General features: G+C 36.9%; 1 protein-coding gene across 1 annotated transcript in view; it reads left to right on the top strand.

Annotated features, from left to right (window-relative positions):
- LOC132486291 (dmX-like protein 1) overlaps positions 1-21,091 on the top strand; it is a 59,104-nt gene that overhangs the window by 24,380 nt on the left and 13,633 nt on the right. The window contains 4 exon segments of the mRNA XM_060093280.1: positions 500-571; positions 3,386-3,464; positions 14,572-14,704; positions 19,905-19,971. Coding sequence (XP_059949263.1) covers positions 500-571; positions 3,386-3,464; positions 14,572-14,704; positions 19,905-19,971 — 351 coding nt within the window.

Here is a 21,091-nt window from a genome sequence, read left to right as displayed (position 1 = left end):
AAGGAATAGATCTAAGTTTTACTTGTAAAAAGTTAAATATACACTGACAGAATTCTGAACTTTGAAGACAGATAACCTAAAAACTTGATTTTTAAGTCATGTCAAATTCTGCACTTGACAAGGAATACATCAATACATTTTCTTCTGTGAGGAAGGGAATTAACATTTACTATGCATCTTATATAGATAATTCTTTACCAGATGCTTTACAAATGTTATTTCAACCCTCAAAACAATCCTATTAGGAAGATCATATTATACATACTGTAAATATAGATAGAAACTAAGGTTCAGAGAGCTTAACTTGCTGGTACACAGTGACAGCACTGGGATTGTGATCCAGATATGGTAGTCCCCAAAATTGACATTCTCAAGTATTGGTGAAAGAAATTTTGTGTTGGGTATTTTTTAAGTTATACTATTAATTTCTTTTGTTCTTTTGATTCATAAGTAAGTTAACATATCCGTAAGTTTTCTTTCTTTTTTTCTTTTTTAAAAGATTGCAGCATCCTATGGAAATGTTATATCTGTTTTTGAACCAGTTAGCCTACCGAAGCAAAAGAAAAATTTGGTCAGTAATTCATCTTTTTCTTTTAGAAATGAAAATGTGTTGTGTATTAAAAGATACCATTTTTAAGAGTACAAAATTAGAGTGATCACATAAATCAGTATAAATTATACACTGTAATTAAAGACATGTTAAATGCCACTTCCTTATTAAAGACGTATGTTTCATTGAAGTAGAATTAAACTAAATTGTGCTTATGAATTATCTTGAAATGCTCTTCTTTTTTTCCGTCTATCATTTTTTTCTTTTATTAAGTATTTGAAGAGTTAACAACTTGAAACTTGTCAGTTACTTTATTGCTAGTGGCAAACATCATTGTCCAGTCATATGTGGCACTTGTTCTTTGTTTCTGTGATCTACTTTTATGTAGTTTTTCTGCTTTATATATTTTGTTCTTAAAGTGACATGTTTTAATTGCAAAGTCTTAACCTACCCCCTGAACTTACTTTCTTGCACTTACTATATCATGTAATAATTGTTAGCGGGTCAGTGAATGTTTTTTTTAATAAAGAAACTATATTCAGAAATAGTTCCTGAAAGTTGGTTAAAACTTTATAATTTATAAATATTGAGGTTATGTAGTAGATTTCTTGGGTGTTTAGATGCTCTTAAAGATAACAGACAGAACAGGCTATTTTATCCATCTCTACTGAAGGTTAAACTAGTGATTTGCACCATGTGGAAGAAGATCAGCATGGTGTGGTCTAAAGAGCATTGTAGTAGGAGTCATAGGACTGGCTTATTTCTTTGCTGCTCTGTAGCTATTGAAACTAAGCAGGTCAACCTTAAGAGGCTCTTTGCTCAATTCCAAAATTGGTTAATGTTTGTTTATTTTTGATGTCAAAGACTGTGGAAATGTGTTAAATGTAAAGAATTAAACAGTGTGTCAACAATAGATTGACCTTATATATCTTTTAATAGCTTTCATTTCATTTTTCCTTAGCTCATTAGTATCTTACAAATTCCCTCTGACTTAGTTGGGCAGCTGTTATTTCTTTTTTATAAATAAGGCAGCAGAGACCCAGAAATAAGTGACTTGAGCAATGAAACAGCTATTGAGCCCCAGAACTAAGAGAGAAACTAGTTGTCTTGATTCCTGGGTGTGAGCATTCTTCTTCCCTACCTTGTGTTAATGAAAAATATTTTCTCTGGGTTAATTGATATCCATTTAAAAATTTCATGGAAGGAGAGTCCACAATTCTCTCCTCATTTCTATTTGTGTTTATATATTACCTAATGAATCCAATGTTAGAGGCTCTCACACCATTATGAGTTAGTAACTGATAGCACTAAAAACAGATTTTAAAGGTGGTTGCTCCATCCAAAACACTGTATTTCAAATAATACTCAATAAGTATTTGTTGAATGAAATAGCTGACTTTAAAAAAAATCAGTTTGTTATGTTAAAATGCCTTTATTGATGAGGGTAGAATTGAGAAGTTCAGGTTTTGCCCATTTTCTCTTGTACTAATTATAATTGTTTAATATAATAGTGTAAAAAATTCAATAAGAAGAGGCTTGTTTATTGGTAGGCAGCACTGACTTCACAGAGAGGGTGAAAAAAAAGCCTGATGAATAAAGGGAAAACTGGATCAAATGGAAAAATCATAAACTTGGAAGACGCACAAAATCTTGAATTCCAGGATATAGTCTCAGAGAATCCTTAGAGCCTCATAAAAAATATTATATTCTTTTATTTGTACATTCTGGAATATTCTTTTAAGATGGTGATTCTTCACAAGAGGTACACTTCAGAATCACTAGTTGATACGTGTGTCCAGATCCTGCCCTGGGGAATTCTAAATGTGTAGGTGTGGGATTGTGCCTATGTACTTGTACATCTAGATCTAGAGGGAGTTCAGATGTGTGCTGTGATTGAGAGCCATTCCTGCAGGATAGTGTTTCATAAAAGCATATTCTGCAGGCCACCTGTATCAAAATCACCTGGAGATGTTGGTTTAAAGTACAGATTTCCTATGCCCAGTTCTGGACCTTTTGAATCTGAACCTTTGGGCATGGGTCTTGAGCATTTGAATTTTTAATAAACATCTTAGGCTGTTTTCATACAAAAGTATGGGAACGACTACATTAAGATAGTGTTTATGGATCTCAATGTATTAGAGGTTAGAGAAGTCAACTTAGTAGGCCACAACCTGAATTTAAAAGAAAATGAAATATAATAGAAAATGTTGAGTGCATGACATGTAGTAAGGGTGAACTTAGATTGCATTTATGTGGGTATGTGTGTGTGTGTTCTGGGTTATAGTGCAACATGTATTTCTTACTGGTTTTCAGGTTTTAAAAGTTTGAAAAATATTGCTTTAAGGAATGAAAAGCCCTTAAATTATGTAATGTAAGGGAAGTGTTAACATCTCTTATTCTGAATTTTCACACATACTATACGCACTCAGGTGAAGATGAAACTTTATAGAAGAGGAATCCTCAAATAGCAGACACAGACACATTTAAAATTAAACCTTTGTAACTATAATAATAATAACGTAATAATTATAACTTTAAAAGTCTGAGGTTAATATATATGTTGTCCTAGTTGGCAGATACTTATTGGTTGTTTAAATATACTAAAGACAGACTTTTGGACTTGTAGGAATGGATGTTCTCTCACTGATCTCCTCCATCACATATTTCTTATTTTTCTTGACTAGCTGAACATTTTATTCTCTTTAAGTATGACTACATGGTCAATTATACCTAAAAAAAATGAGTACATGTATTGTTAAAAATAATTAGTGTCAGTATATACATTTGACAGAAAAGATGCCAATAATTATTGACTAAATGACTTTTTAATTTTAGGAATTATATAGTCAGTGGCAGAAAAGTGGCCAATTTTTTCTGGACTCAATAGCACACAATATAACTTGGGATCCTGCAGGTAAGAATACAAGAAGAATTAACTGAAGTGAAATAACACTTGTCTAGGCTATTGCTTTTTTTTCTTACTTACATGTATTTCAGTTCTGCTTTGTGTAAAATGGTGGGGAACACAAAAGTAAGTAAAACAGGTTGTGCTATTTTAGAGCTTATACTGAAATAAGGAAAATATGCACGATAATAGTGTCCAGCTATTGTAGGAATACCTGTTGTTTTGGGAAGGAGACACTAATTCTTTGTGGGGAATCAAAGTTCCATTGAAGAGGAGCCTTTTGCCATGAGAGTAGATAGATTTTGACAATGAAGGTAGGGATAGGTTGAGGAAGGAAAAAAGAAGTGAATTCTAAGAAGAGATAATGTGTATATGTATCAGTTATCTATTTCTGCATTAAAAAATCATCCTAAAGTCATTTTTACCAATTTACCAGAGTGAGCAAAGGAACAAAGAAAGAAAGCATAAGATATATTCTAGTAATGGTTAGTACTTCATTGAGGCTGGAGTGAGTCTGGTGATGAGATAAGAATACAGCATATATGGAAAGCCTTTACAGTCATGTGAAGAATTAAAGAATTTTAATTTAATTCTTTTTAATTGTATAAAATGTATAGGTTTTTGAAGATGGCTAGTGACAGGCTAAGATTTATGGTTTTGCGAGATTTTTCTGGTAGCAGTAACTTAGAATGATCAGAGACAAGAGGAACAGGAAGATAAATACTGTATTATCTATAATTACCTTTGGAAAGTATGCATTCGCAGTAGTCTGAATGAGAAATAAGAACTTGTTTCAGTGCCTTTATCATAGTAGCTGCTCAATTAATATGGAGTGACTAATGAAAGGAATACATGGATATGAAATGCATTTAGGCAGTCGAATTGACATTACTTGACAACTGGATTTCAGATTACTTTTGAGAGTATCTGTGATCACAAGAAGAGTGATATGTAGGAGTTAGAGATAGTGGAACCTAAGTTTTATTTGGATGTATGGAATTTGAGATGCTTGTGTATCCTATAGCAGTATTCATTAGATCGTTAGAAATTTGAATCTAAGTGTATGAGAGAAGTTATCTTTGGAACATAGAACTAGAAGTCATCAGTTAAGATAGGTAAGATAAATTTTAATATAGTAGATAAAATGGCTGAGAAAAAATGTTAATTTAGAATATGAAGTTCAGAACCTTGGGAAATTATTTTAGAAGGTAAAAGAGATTATCTTAGATTAAATAAAAATCACATAATGTTTTAAGATGTTTTTTCTCATGAGATTGATGCTTACTAGCTGGTAGCCTACAGGTATATTTTATGCATACAGTGAAAAGAGTGAAAATTTGACCGGGGTTCAAATTTGGCATGTAGTACAGCACTTTGAATATAACTCTAGTCTGGATAGGGTCGCTGATGTCCAGTTTATGCCTGTTTCCTCATAAGATTATTAGCAGTGTCACCTTTACTTTCACAAGTGTTCCTATTTGGATGATAAATTATATGGTTACTCTATGATAGCACTACAATTTATTGTAATTATTTGTTTACCTTTTTTTTTTATTAGGCAAGGGCTTAGATTCTATTTTATTCAGTATTTTATTTATCTTTAGGGGTCCATGATATATTAAGCTCTCAATAAATGTTTACATATATGACTACAAGTTTTGTGATCATGAGCAGATTACTTAACATACCAAGAATGGTTAACTCACTTTAAATTAAGGTAATATCTATTTCACAAGATAGTTTTTTAATGATAAGATATTGTAGTATATATGAAAGTACTTGGTACTTTCTGTAAAAAAGTATTTATATAGGTACTTACCCATAAAAATATTGTTAGCAAGTGAACTGGCTACTTGAAGTCTCATGAATAACTGTAATAAAAACATTTATTATTTGAATTGAGTGATATTTCTTTAGTAATGACATAGTAGTTGCCTGGAATTTTTGTACCTGCAGTCTGTAAGTACTAATTTTTCAGAAGGTAGTATTGATACTGTTATTGATATTGACAGTATTTTAGTTCTTCTAAAATCATCATTACAGAGTAGTATTAGAAGATAACTACACAAGACGGGGAGATCACCTTCCTCCCCACAGATACACCAGAAATACAGCTACACGTGGAACAACTCCTACAGAACACCTACTGAACGCTGGCAGAAGACCCCAGACCTCCCAAAAGGCAAGAAACTCCCCACATACCTGGGTAGGGCAAAGCAGAGAGATTCCCGCACAGAGGAGCGGTGCCGAGCGGCACTCACCAGCCCGAGAGGCTTGTCTGCTCCCCCGCCGGGGCGGGCGGCGCTGGAAGCTGAGGCTCGGGCTTCGGTCAGAGCGCAGGGAGAGGACTGGGGCTGGCAGCAAGAACTCAGCCTGAAGGGGGCTAATGAGCCACAGCTAGCCGGGAGGGAGTCCAGGAAAACTCTGGAGCTGCCGAAGAGGCAGGAGACTTTTTCTTCCCTCTTGGTTTCCTGGTGCGCGAGGAGAGGGGATTAAGAGCGCCGCGTAAAGGAGCTCCAGAGAAGGGCGCGAGTCGCGGCTGAAAGCGCGGAGCCCAGAGACGGGCGTGGGACGCTGGGGCTGCTGCCGCCGCCGCCAAGAAGCCTGTGTGCGAGCGCAGGTCACTGTCCACACCGCCCTTCCGGGAGCCTGTGCAGCCTGCCACTGCCGGGGTCCCGGGCGCCAGGGGCGGCTTCCCTGGGAGAACGCACGGCGCGCCTCGGGCTGGTGCAACGTCACGCCGACCTCTGCCGCTGCAGGCTCGCCCCGCACTCCGTGCCCCTCCCTCCCGCCCGGCCTGAGTGAGCCAGAGTCCCCGAAGAGGCTGCTCCTTTAACCCTGTCCTGTCTGAGCGTAGAACAGACGCCCTCCGGCGACCTACACGCAGAGGCGGGGCCAAATCCAAAGCTGAGACCCAGGAGCTGTGAGAACAAAGAAGAGAAAGGGAAACCTCTCCCAGCAGCCTCAGAAGCAGCGGATTAAAGCTCCACAATCAACTTGATGTACCCTGCATCTGTGGAATACAGGAATAGACAACAAATCATCCCAAATTGAGGAGCCAGGAGTCAGTGCTGTGCCTCTGAGGGGGGAGAGCGAACTTCAGGACACTGGTCCACAAGAGACCTCCCAGCTCCACATAATATCAAACGGCGAAAATCTTCCAGAGATCTCCATCTCAACACCAGCACCCAGCTTCACTCAACGACCAGCAAGCTACAGTGCTGGACACCCTATGCCAAACAACTAGCAAGACAGGAACACAACGCCACCCATTAGCAGAGAGGCTACCTCAAATCATAAAAAGTCCGCAAACACCCCAAAACACACCACCAGACGTGGACCTGCCCACCAGAAAGACAAGATCCAGCCTCATCCACCAGAACACAGGCAGTAGTCCCCTCCACCAAGAAGCCTACACAACCCACTAAACCAACCTTAGCCACTGGGGACAGACACCAAAAACAACGGGAACTACGAACCTGCAGCCTGCAAAAAGGAGACCCCAAACACAGTAACATAAGCAAAATGAGAAGACAGAAAAACACACAGCAGGAGAAGGAGCAAGATAAAAACCCACCAGACCTAACAAATGAAGAGGTAATAGGCAGTCTACCTGAAAAAGAATTCAGAATAATGATGGTAAAGATGATCCAAAATCTTGGAAATAGAATAGACAAAATGCAAGAAAAAGTTAACAAGGACCTAGAAGAACTAAAGACGAATCAAGCATCGATTAAAAACACAATACATGAAATAAAAAATACTCTAGATGGGATCAATAGCAGAATAACTGAGGCAGAAGAACGGATAAGTGAGGTGGAAGATAAAATAGTGGAAATAACTGCTGCAGAGCAAAATAAAGAAAAAAGAATGAAAAGAACAGAGGACAGTCTCAGAGACCTCTGGGACAACATTAAACGCACCAACATTCAAATTATAGGGGTTCCAGAAGAAGAAGAGAAAAAGAAAGGGACTGAGAAAATATTTGAAGAGATTATAGTTGAAAACTTCCCTAATATGGGAAAGGAAATAGTTAATCAAGTCCAGGAGGCACAGAGAGTCCCATACAGAATAAATCCAAGGAGAAATACACCAAGACACATATTAATCAAACTGTCAAAAATTAAACACAAAGAAATCATATTAAAAGCAGCAAGGCAAAAACAACAAATAACACACAAGGGAATCCCCATCAGGATAACAGCTGATCTCTCAGCAGAAACTCTACAAGCCAGAAGGGAGTGGCAGGACATACTTAAAGTGATGAAGGAGAAAAACCTGCAACCAAGATTACTCTACCCAGCAAGGATCTCATTCAGATTTGATGGAGAAATTAAAACCTTTAAAGACAAGCAAAAGCTGAGAGAGTTCAGCACCACCAAACCAGCTTTACGACAAATGCTAAAGGAACTTCTCTAGGCAAGAAACACAACAGAAGGAAAAGACCTACAATAACGAACCCAAAACAATTAAGAAAATGGGAATAGGAACATACATATCAATAATTACCTTAAATGTAAATGGACTAAATGCTCCCACCAAAAGACACAGACTGGCTGAATGGATACAAAAACAAGACCCATATATATGCTGTCTACAAGAGACCCACTTCAGACCTAGAGACACATACAGACTGAAAGTAAGGGGATGGAAAAAGATATTCCATGCAAATGGAAACCAAAAGAAAGCTGGAGTAGCAATTCTCATATCAGACAAAATAGACTTTAAAATAAAGACTACTAGAAGAGACAAAGAAGGACACTACATAATGATCAAGGGATCAATCCAAGAAGATATAACAATTGTAAATGTTTATGCACCAAACATAGGAGCACCTCAATACATAAGGGAAATATTAACAGCCATAAAAGGAGAAATCGACAGTAACACAATCATAGTAGGGGACTTTAACACCCCACTTTCACCAATGGACAGGTCATCCAAAATGAAAATAAATAAGGAAACACAAGCTTTAAATGATACATTAAACAAGATGGACTTAATTGATATTTATAGGACATTCCATCCAAAAACAACAGAATACACATTTTTCTCAAGTGCTCATGGAACATTCTCCAGGATAGATCCTATCTTGGGTCACAAATCAAGCCTTGGTAAATTTAAGAAAATTGAAATTGTATCAAGTATCTTTTCCGACCACAATGCTATGAGACTAGATATCAATTACAGGAAAAGAGCTGTAAAACATACAAACACATGGAGGCTAAACAATACACTACTTAATAACGAAGTGATCACTGAAGAAATCAAAGAGGAAATTAAAAAATAGCTAGAAACAAATGACAATGGAGACACGACGACCCAAAACCTATGGGATGCAGCAAAAGCAGTTCTAAGAGGGAAGTTTATGGCAATACAATCCCACCTTAAGAAACAGGAAATATCTCGAATAAACAACCTAACCTTGCACCTAAAGCAATTAGAGAAAGAAGAACAAAAACATCCCAAAGTTAGCAGAAGGAAAGAAATCATAAAAACCAGATCAGAAATAAATGAAAAAGAAATGAAGGAAACGATAGCAAAGATCAATAAAACTAAAAGCTGGTTCTTTGAGAAGATAAACAAAATTGATAAACCATTAGCCAGACTCATCAAGAAAAAAAGGGAGAAGACTCAAATCAATAGAATTAGAAATGAAAAAGGAGAAGTAACAACTGAAACTGCAGAAATACAAAAGATCATGAGAGATTACTATAAGCAACTCTATGCCAATAAAATGGACAACCTGGAAGAAATGGACAAATTCTTAGAAATGCACAACCTGCCAAGACTGAATCAGGAAGAAATAGAAAATATGAACAGACCAATCACAAGCAGTGAAATTGAAACTGTGATTAAAAATCTTCCAGCAAACAAAAGCCCAGGACCAGATGGCTTCACAGGCGAATTCTATCAAGCATTTAGAGAAGAGCTAACACCTATCCTTCTCAAACTCTTCCAAAATATAGCAGAGGGAGGAACACTCCCAAACTCATTCTACGAGGCCACCATCACCTTGATACCAAAACCAGACAAGGATGTCACAAAGAAAGAAAACTACAGGCCAATATCACTGATGAACATAGATGCAAAAATCCTCAACAAAATACTAGCAAACAGAATCCAACAGCACATTAAAAGGATCATACACCATGATCAAGTGGGGTTTATTCCAGGAATGCAGGGATTCTTCAATGTACGCAAATCAATCAATGTGATACACCGTATTAACAAACTGAAGGAGAAAAACCATATGATCATCTCAATAGATGCAGAGAAAGCTTTTGACACAATTCAACACCCATTTATGATAAAAACCCTGCAGAAAGTAGGCATAGAGGGAACTTTCCTCAACATAATAAAGGCCATATATGACAAACCCACAGCCAGCATCGTCCTCAATGGTGAAAAACTGAAACCATTTCCACTAAGATCAGGAACAAGACAAGGTTGCCCACTCTCACCACTCTTATTCAACCTAGTTTTGGAAGTTTTAGCCACAGCAATCAGAGAAGAAAAGGAAATAAAAGGAATCCAAATGGGAAAAGAAGAAGTAAAGCTGTCACTGTTTGCAGATGACATGATACTATACATAGAGAATCCTAAAGATGCTACCAGAAAACTACTAGAGCTAATCAATGAATTTGGTAAAGTTGCAGGATACAAAATTAATGCACAGAAATCTCTGGCATTCCTATATACTAATGATGAAAAATCTGAAAGTGAAATCAAGGAAACACTCCCATTTACCATTGCAACAAAAAGAATAAAATATCTAGGAATAAACCTACCTAAGGAGACAAAAGACCTGTATGCAGAAAATTACAAGACACTGATGAAAGAAATTAAAGATGATACAAATAGATGGAGAGATGTACCATGTTCTTGGATTGGAAGAATCAACATTGTGAAAATGACTCTACTACCCAAAGCAATCTACAGATTCAATGCAATACCTATCAAACTACCAATGGCATTTTTCACAGAACTAGAACAAAAAATTTCACAATTTGTATGGAAACACAAAAGACCCCGAATAGCCAAAGCAATCTTGAGAACGAAAAACGGAGCTGGAGGAATCAGGCTCCCTGACTTCAGACTATACTACAAAGCTACAGTAATCAAGACAGTATGGTACTGGCACAAAAACAGAAAGATAGATCAATGGAACAGGATAGAAAGCCCAGAGATAAACCCACGGACATATGGTCACCTTATCTTTGATAAAGGAGGCAGGAATGTACAGTGGAGAAAGGACAGTCTCTTCAATAAGTGGTGCTGGGAAAACTGGACAGGGACATGTAAAAGTATGAGATTAGATCACTCCCTAACACCATACACAAAAATTAGCTCAAAATGGATTAAAGACCTAAATGTAAGGCCAGACACTATCAAACTCCTAGAGGAAAACATAGGCAGAACACTCTATGACATAAATCACAGCAAGATCTTTTTTGACCCACCTCCTAGAGAAATGGAAATAAAGACAAAAATAAACACATGGGACCTAATGAAACTTCAAAGCTTTTGCACAGCAAAGGAAACCATAAACAAGACGAAAAGACAACCCTCAGAATGGGAGAAAATATTTGCAAATGAAGCAACTGACAGAGGATTAATCTCCAAAATTTATAAGCAGCTCATGCAGCTCAATAGCAAAAAAACAAACAACCCAATCCAAAAATGGGCAGAAGACCTAAATAGACATTTCTCCACAGAAGATATACAGACTGCCAACAAACACATGAAAGGATGCTCAACATCTTTACTCATTAGAGAAATGCAAATCAAAACTACAATGAGATATCATCTCACACCAGTCAGAATGGCCATCATCAAAAAATCTAGAAACAATAAATGCTGGAGAGGGTGTGGAAAAAAGGGAACACTCTTGCACTGCTGGTGGGAATGTGAATTGGTACAGCCACTATGGAGAACGGTATGGAGGTTCCTTAAAAAACTACAAATAGAACTACCATATGACCCAGCAATCCCACTACTGGGCATATACCCTGAGAAAACCGTAATTCAAAAAGAGACATGTACCAAAATGTTCATAGCAGCCCTATTTACAATAGCCCAGAGATGGAAACAACCTAAGTGTCCATCATCGGATGAATGGGTAAAGAAGATGTGGCACATATATACAATGGAATATTACTCAGCCATAAAAAGAAATGAAATTGAGCTATTTGTAATGAGGTGGATGGACCTAGAGTCTGTCATACAGAGTGAAGTAAGTCAGAAAGAGAAAGACAAATACTGTATGCTGACACATATATATGGAATTTAAGAAAAAAATGTCATCAAGAACATAGGGGTAAGACAGGAATAAAGACACAGACCTACTAGAGCATGGACTTGAGGATATGGGGAGGGGGAAGGGTAAGCTGGGACAAAGTGAAAGAGCGGCATGGACATATATACACTACCAAACGTAAGGTAGATAGCTAGTGGGAAGCAGCCGCATAGCACAGGGAGATCAGCTCGGTTCTTTGTGACCGCCTGGAGGGGTGGGAAAGGGAGGGTGGGAGGGAGACGCAAAAGGGAGGGGATATGGGAACATATGTATATGTATAACTGATTAAATTTGTAAAATAAAAAAAAATAAATAAACTCAACGTGGATTAAAGGAAAAAAAAAAAAGAAGATAACTACTTATTTTCTTAACATATCTAGTAGTGACTTGCCAATATTTCATGACCATTATCTTTTAAATCATGATTTATTTAAAATTCACATAAAAGTTTATCATTTTTCTTTTTATAATCAAAAAGTTTAAAATGTAAGTGGTTTGGTTGAGAAATGGGTTATTACTGTAATATATATTGGGGAGCTATTATTACTTTTGTAAATGAACTTTGTAATTATTTATATAAACAGATTTAGAATATATTAAGTGAAATACAGTATTTTGGTTTTGATGAATATTTACTTATTAGTATATGCCAGATATTGGGATATAAAGAATATTTTTCAGATGGTGCTAGTAAACTGACTATAGTGCCTTTGTGTTGTCTCCAAACCCACTCTTGCATTTTGCTTAAATCATAAGACTTACTATTTTAGACTTAATGCTTTTTTTTCCTACTTTGATATCTATACTTCTGCCTTTCTGTTCAAATCAATGTATTATGCCATACCTTACCTACTTTTGTTTCATTCCATAACTGGGATGAATTATTTTGTATTCTATATTAATTTCTTAATCCTTCATGGGTTACCTTAGTTTCACCTTTAGTTTATGTTAAAGGAAAGAAAACTTGTCAAAACTGAACTCATAGATACAGAGAACAGATTGGTGGTTGTCAGAGGCAGTGGGCTGGAGTAGGGTGGGGTGGGATTGGGGAGAGTAGATAAAATAGGTGAAGGTACAAACTTCCAGTTACGAAATAAATAAATCCTGGGATGTAATGTATGACATGGTGACTGTGGTTAATAATTCTGTATTGTGTATTTGAAAGTTGCTAAGAGAAAGTAGATCTTAAAGTTCTCATCACAAGAAAAAAAACTGTAACCACGTGTGGTGATGAATGTTAAGGAGACTTATTGTGGTGGTCATTTCACGCTGTATACAAATATTGAATCATTATGTTGTAACCTGAAACTAATACAATGATACATGTCAGTTACATCTCAGTAAAAAAAAAAGAAAACATGTACGTTGCTAAGCTAAACAATGGAATGATAACCATATTTAAATGGAATATCTCATTAGTATCAATACTTTCTGGGCTGTTTTTATCTGTCTATAGGACTTTCCACCTACTTGCTACTATTTATTGAGCTTCTGCTAAGTGCCTAGCCTGTGCTAAATATGTAATACATATTATAGCTAATTCTTACAACCGCTCTACACAAATTTCTAATTTTATAGGTGAGAAAATTGAGGCTCAGAGGTTGCCCAACTCGATCAAGTTCACATAGCTAATTGAGTAACTTATTTGGGATTTAGACACAAGGATTTCTGATCTAAAGTCAGTGTTTTGCCACAGACTCACTTTTTAAATACAGTGATCTTTCCAGAGAGATAGAATGCCTTATTTATTGTCAGCTTTTTGGCCAAAATTGTACCCCCTTTATTTTCTTTGATAGCACAATCTTCTACTCAATTCCCCAAGTCGTAAAGTTGTAATCTGTCCTTGAAACCTCTTGTATCTCTCTGTTTTTTACTTGGTGTCATGCCATGAAAATTCTGTTCTTTTTTTTGAAATGGCTTTTAAATCCATGCTTATTACTTTAATATTTGATTCAGAGCCTCATGATTTCCCATCTGTATTTATTATTGTCATTTAACCAGATTTCCCAGCGTCTTACGTTTTTCCTCATCTTGCCTATCTCTAGAGTTATAAAGAATCGTAATTTACCCTTCTTTGTTTACTGGAGTTTTTTTAAGTACGATGAAAATTATGGATTATCTCTCTAGAAAAATACGCAAAGTATACCTATAACTTTCGCATATATGTCATTGGAAGGAGGTTTATGGGCATCTTCATGTCCATCTGTTGACAGCCCCTCCCAGTTGAGACCCCTTGTTCTAAAATACAGATCCACTTATGTAAATTACACCCCCCTAAATAAAACCTTTAACTTCCATCTACCTATAACAAACTCTGAACCCTTTATGAACCTCAAAAATGCTTCACAGTATGATCCCTTTTTTCCAAACTTATTTCTTTTTCTAGGTCTACTATGTACCTTATCCCTTAACCATAATGAGATTATGAGGCATTCTCTGGAATATATTTGAACTTGCATGTTTTCATGCTTCTGTTCATAATATTTCTCTACTGGACTGTGAACCGATCATGAAAAAGGACAGTCTTTCATTTCTTATTGTATTGCCAGTACCTAGCACAGTGCCTGTTACAAAGAAGATGCTCATTAAATGTTTGTTGGGTGAGAGATGATACGATCTGTTCCCTTTTTTGTCTAAGCTTCTTCAACAAAGTTAAAATATAGCTTTACTCCCCCATACCCCAAATCTCTTTTTGTTATTTGACTTTTTAAAAAAGTTGTATTATCTTTATAGTATTAAATAAAACTCTTGATCATGTACTTAACTCACTAATTAAATACCTAAATAATAATTGGTGAATGATATATATATTTTTAGGCAATCGTCTTTTAACTGGTTCTAGCTGTTTGCAACTGTGGTCCAGTGCTAACTTGGAGAAATCAGCTGAAGATGAAAATCCAGATAAAACAGATCTTAACTTTGGGGATTGGAGATGCATTTGGCATTGCAAGTAAGCAATTAATTAGGGGATTAAACCAATAAACCTGTTCCATGTGGTCTTATAAATGCATTTTAGTTGGTGTAAAACCATACTAACATAAAAAGTATTGATTTTGACATGCCTTTTCTTATATACAGAGGATTCACCATTTCCCATGTTCTGCAGACCCTTTTTTACTTTTTTTAAATTGTTGAATAAACGACTAGGAAGAAACATAGAAATGTGTTAGGCCTATATGAAGATAGTTAAATAAGAACTTGCTAAATTATACAAAAGGAGACAGAGACACCTGTCATGCTTCTGAATGGAAGTTTTCCTATTGTGAAGAAGTATATTTTTCCCAGACTAATCTGTATGTTGAACATCATCCTTATCAAAATCTCATTGGAATTTCTACTTTTGAGCATAGTTCAAAATTTTATTTACAAGGACAAATATGGGAAAATCAGGAAAATCCTGAAAGAAGAAAAGAATGAAGATATACAGTATAGTAAAATGAATTCTAAAGCTACCACTGGTCAAGCAGTTTGTTGCTGATACAGGAACAGATAGATTAGGGTCCAGGGTTAGACCCAATTATACATGGAGATTCAGTATATAAGGTGGAATTTTACATCAGTGGGGCAACTTGCTAGCTCTGTGGAGGAGAAAACGACGTTAGAATCTCTTTCATACTTGGCACCAAAATAAATTTCAAAGGAAGAAGAAGCAATATCTATACAATGAAAAAATTGTAGAAGAAAATATCGGTGAATTGTCATAGTTTAATACTACCATGTCCAGTATGATAGCCGCATTTCACTTGAACCCTTGAAATATGGCTAGACTTAATTGAGATGTCCTAAAAGTATAAAATGAACACTAGATTTCAAAAACTTTGCACAAAGAAAAAAATGTAAAACTCTTATTAAATTTTAATTGGTTACACATTAAAATGATAATATTTTTGATATATTGGATTAAATAAAATATACTTAATTTCACCTGTTTCTTTTTACTTTTTTAAATGTCACTACTAGGAAATTAAAAATTACATATTGGGCTAACATTTATCATTTGTGTTCTATCACTGTTGGATGAGAAGCGCCGTTTTAGAGTTATGGAAAAAATTTCTAAGTATGAAACCAAAACTGGAAACTGAAAGGAAAGAAAAGGAAAAAATTAATAGTTTTGTGTATGAATAAAAAATTTCTGTAAAGCAAAAAGACCATAAGGAAAAGAACCAAAAACTTGTTGGGAAATATGTACAATTTTGGGTTAATGCCTTTTTTAAAAGCAGGTCTTAAAAATTAACTAGAAAATAACAGATATCTCAAAAGTAAACAAAAATGGACAATGAAGAGAAAATTTTTTTGAGAAAATTTTTAAACTGTAGTACATATGAGTAATGAGCATATTAATAGTTGATTGGCCTCACTCAAAATCAAGAAATGTGAAATATCCATAAAGAAGAGAATGAATAATACCCATTACGAGTGAGTGGAGAAAAGGTATTCTAATATACTGTTAATAAGGACATACAATTGATGTCACCTTTATAGAGATCAATTTGGAAGTATGAATCAACAGCCTTAATTTTTCTTATGCCCTTTAGATAGCAAGTCCAAGTTTCTTTCATTCATTCAACAAATATTTGTTGAGTGCTTATCATGTTCCAGACAGTGGTAAAAGTGCTTAGAATATAGCTGTGAACACACAGGGGGAGACAGACAATACACCAGTAAATCAGTATGACAGGATGTTAGGAATGGCGTTCTCCCTGAGTTAGTTTTACATATTTTTTAAAAATTTATTTTTTAAAATTTTGGCTGTGTTGGGTCTTTGTTGCTGCGTGCGGGCTTTCTCTAGTTACGGTGAGCAGGGGCTACTCTTCGTTGCGGTGCGTGGGCTTCTCATTGTGGTGGCTTCTCTTGTTGCGGAGCACGGGCTCTAGGCGCGCGGGCTTCAGTAGTTGTGGCTCGCAGGCTCTAGAGCGCAGGCTCAGCAGTTGTGGTGCACGGGCTTAGTTGTATGTGGAATCCTCCCAGACCAGGGCTTGAACCCGTGTCCCCTGCACTGGCAGGCAGATTCTTAACTACTGCGCCACCAGGGAAGTCCCCTGAGTCAGTTTCATATGAAGCAGTAATAAGGTATATAAATCAGATACCAAAGTCAGAGTAAGGCAGACCTCCTATATATATAGAATATACAAAGGAGATTTCAAAGGAGCTGGTTCCATGTTTTTTTTGCACACCCCCCCCCCCAGCCAGATCATGGGTGTTAAAAAGGGTTTACATGTAGAGAGGAAATAAGATTTTGCAAAGATAGTCTTTAGAAAGAGCTAATGGGGGAGAGAAGAACAAAGAAGTGCTATAGTGCCTTCACTGCAGATCTAGTAAGGGGATTCCTTGGGTTGAACTGAAAATTTGAAATGTATTTCTTGCATTTGGGAGAGGGGAAGGATCTTAAGTTAAATCATAATCAGAGTTATACAGTGGTAAATTGGACTAGACATACTAATTGTTTATTTGAGGTGGTTTGTTATTTAAGTAAGCAATAAAGCCTTGGAATAGAAACTATGCCAGTTTTATTATAGGATCAACTGAAGATTACCCTAACTGGAATACATTTCAAAGTTGGGTTTGATCATACATTTGTGGTGCATTTAGAACACTGCTTATACCTGTTAGATGAGGACCAGTAGGTACGATAGAGAATAATTAAATAGGGTAGGGGGAAGAAGAGTAGAGGTGACGTTTGAGTATAGACCTGAAGGAAGTGAGTGAGTAAGCTATGTGTGTGTATCTTCTGGTGAAGAACGTTGTAGGAGGAGGGAACTAGTGCAAGGCTCTGAGGTAAAAGTGTATGTTACCTTGTGGCTGGAGTAAAGTGAACAAAGTGAGGAGTAATAGGGGAAATGGTCAGAGTCAGAAGTCAGCTTATAGGTTATTGTGAGGCTTTTGCCTTTTATTTATTTATTTATTTATTTATTTATTGCGGTATGTGGGCCTCTCACTGTTGTGGCCTCTCCCGTTGCGGAGCACAGGCTCCGGACGCACAGGCCCAGCGGCCATGGCTCACGGGCCCAGCCGCTCCGCGGCATGTGGGCTCTTCCCAGACCGGGGCACGAACCCATTTCCCCTGCATCGGCAGGCGGACTCTCAACCGCTGCGCCACCAGGGAAGCCCTTGCCTTTTATTTTGAGTGAGTTGGGAAGGCCTTGGGGGTTTTAAGCAGAGGGTGTGTGGAGATCTGTTGGGTTGGCCAAAAAGTTCGTTCGGTTAGTGAATACGTTCAATAAAGTTCTTCGTGAAAATGAAAAATGTCTCTTATTTTTACTTAAAACCAAACGAATTTTTTGGCCAACCCAGTAATTCCCTTTTAAAAGAACTGCTTTAGCTACTGTTTTAAGAAAAGACTGTAGGGGCAACAAGGTCACAATCATGGAGACCAGGCTTTTTTTTTTTTTTTTTGCGGTACACGGGCCCCTCACTGCTGTGGCCTCTCCCATTGCGGAGCACAGGCTCCGGACGCGCAGGCTCAGTGCCATGGCTCACGGGCCTAGCCGCTCCGCGGCATGTGGGATCTTCCCGGACCGGGGCACGAACCCGTGTCCCCTGCATCGGCAGGCGGACTCTCAACCACTGTGCCACCAGGGAAGCCCCAGACTTTTAATTATTTGTTTTAAAGATGTTCTTAGGATTAACCAGATGCATAAACATGTGTGTGCAAAAATGTTCACTGTACTACTTAATGTTCATGACGTATTTTAAAATAAATATTACAAAGCAAATTGTAGATATGGCATCAGTTTCCATCTCCTTTCCCACACCCTTCCACAGAAGGTAGATGGAGAGGGAGAGTGGAAGAGGTCTGGAAGTCAGTGTATTAAAATGTTAACCGTGATTTTGCATGGGAATGAGTGTTGTGGTATTGGTGAAGCTATGGATGATTTTATTTTCTTCCTTTCACCCATTTGTATCAATATTTTCTGTTATGTATTTGTAACATTTAAAATCAGGGGAGGGACTTCCCTGGTGGTCAGTGGTTAAGACTCTGCGCTCCCAATGCAGGGCACCTGGGTTCGATCCCTGGTCAGGGAACTAGATCCCGCATGCCGCTCTTAGGAGCCCTCATGCCGCAACTAAAAGATTCCGAGTGCCACAACTAAAGATCCTGCATGCAGCAACGAAGATCCTGCGTGCCGCAAGTAAGACCTGGCGCAGCCAAACAAACAAATAAGCAAACAAACAAATATTTTTTAGAAATCAGGGGAAAAAAGTTATTTTTATTTGGAATGAAATGTGACAGAATACCTCTTTGGCCTGCTTTACAAATAAATTTAGGATGAATCTGTCTAAGCATGAACTTGGGTAAAGAAAAGGAAAGCAATCATAGTGAGAAGTGTCTTGAGATCAGTATATACAGGTAGCCAGAAGGGAAGGTGAGAAAGGGAAATGAGCCAAAGCTCCTTGGAGAAGAAAAGACAACTATGTACCAAGTATGTTGGTGAACTTGGAAGGCCTAATCCATGATAGTTGCAAGTCTCCCATTAACCCATATGTAATCTTTAATTATGCAAATGCTGCCTTAAGGCAGAATTCGTTTTAAAATACTGATTTACTGGGCTTCCCTGGTGGCGCAGTGGTGGAGAGTCCGCCTGCCGATGCAGGGGACGCGAGTTCGTGCCCCGGTCCGGGAAGATCCCACATGCCGCGGAGCGGCTGGGCCCGTGAGCCATGGCCGCTTGGCCTGCGTGTCGGGAGCCTGTGCTCCGCAACGGGAGAGGCCACAGCAGTGAGAGGCCCGCGTACCGCAAAAAAAAAAAAAAATACTGATTTACTGTCCTTGTAAATGTATGTTGGAATATAAGTATCTATGGCTCTGGAAATTAGATTTCCAGATTAAAAAATGAAACCTTTCTTTCTCACATCCTAAGGGAATGAGACCTATGGCTCTTTTGTCTTAAGCTTTAAAGACTGACAAGTCATTCCTTACATGATTCTTATGCATGGATATTTTTACATAAAAAATAATTTTTATATTTAATATTAAGTTTTCTATTTTTTAATTTATTTTATATTTATGAGATATACTTAAAAGTGTGAAACTTGTGTTATCACAAAATTTTCTATTTGAAGCAAATTGCTGAATATAGTTTAGAGAAGTAATGTTGCATTCTCTTATTTAATTTTCCTTGAAAATTATTTCTTTTCTGTTTAATTTACAGAACTGCTTCCCAAGTTCATTTAATGAAGTTTTCACCAGATGGCAAATTTTTTGCCACTGCTGGGAAGGTAATTTGTAAAAATACTATTGTCAAGTTGTGTTTATGGTATATTTTGAAATGTCAGAAAAAATTAGCTGGCTTCATTAAGTTGAAAACATTTTCTGTTAAAAATGTTAAATAGCAAAAATTGGCTAAATATTGTGTTAAAGGCAGTATGGTATAATTGAAACAACATAGATCAAAGGTAGATCTGGGTATAAATTTGCCATTTACCAACTGTTTGATCTTGGGCAAGTAGTACTCTCTTTGAGCCTTGGTTTTCTCATGTATAAACTGAGGATGATAGTACCTACCTCATAGGTCATTGATCATCAGATTAGTTTAGACAGTGTATGTAAAGTGCCTGGCACAGAGTCATGGATGAAGTCTACTGTCAGTAATCAACTATAACTACTATTTATGTTATCTTTTAGCTGACAGCTGTATTAGGCTGTATTTACAGTAAAAGAATTTACAGACTTTCTAGAAGGACATTTGTAACTTTTCTTCGTTATTACCTGTTTATTTCAGAATAATGCATTCCCTTGAAATTATTTTTATTTTTAATCATTGGTTCACAGAGCACTTTACATACAACGAATAGTCGGAAGTTATTGTTCCCATGGCTCAAAACCTGCAGACTAAGAATATGAGATACACCTTAAATCCTCAGTGAGGTTTTTTTAGGATAAAAGTAGAGCTGTTTAATCTAATTGACTTTACAGTCGACTAGCTTTGGCAATGCAATTAATAGCTTAAGAACAGAACCTGGTACATGCTAGTCTCTCTTGTTCTTGCTTTCCTTCTCAAATTAGGAGATGCAATTTTGATTGTGCTTAGGATATTTTACATAGTAGTAGTGGCTAACTACTTATCATCAACATTTTCTTTGAACAGTCACATGGTAATTTATAAAAACTGTGTTTTCAAAAATCAGCAGTCTTTCGAAGTCTGCTAATGGTAATGCTTTCTTATTTGGTATTTGGCTAAGTGGGCACGTGAAGCCTTAACTTCATCTTTAGGTCTTTCCTAAATGACTTTATTTTCCATACCAAATGGTAACTAGCATTTTCCTTAAACCAACCCTTGCAAAATACACACATTCACACACATTAATTCTTAAAGAACAGTTAAGGAATGCTATAAGA

The sequence above is a fragment of the Mesoplodon densirostris genome, chromosome 3 (genome assembly GCF_025265405.1).
Source record: "Mesoplodon densirostris isolate mMesDen1 chromosome 3, mMesDen1 primary haplotype, whole genome shotgun sequence".
Classification (NCBI taxonomy): Eukaryota; Metazoa; Chordata; class Mammalia; order Artiodactyla; family Ziphiidae; genus Mesoplodon; species Mesoplodon densirostris.
The sequence above is the reverse complement of the archived record's forward strand: the minus strand, read 5'-3'. Positions and strand labels throughout refer to the sequence as shown.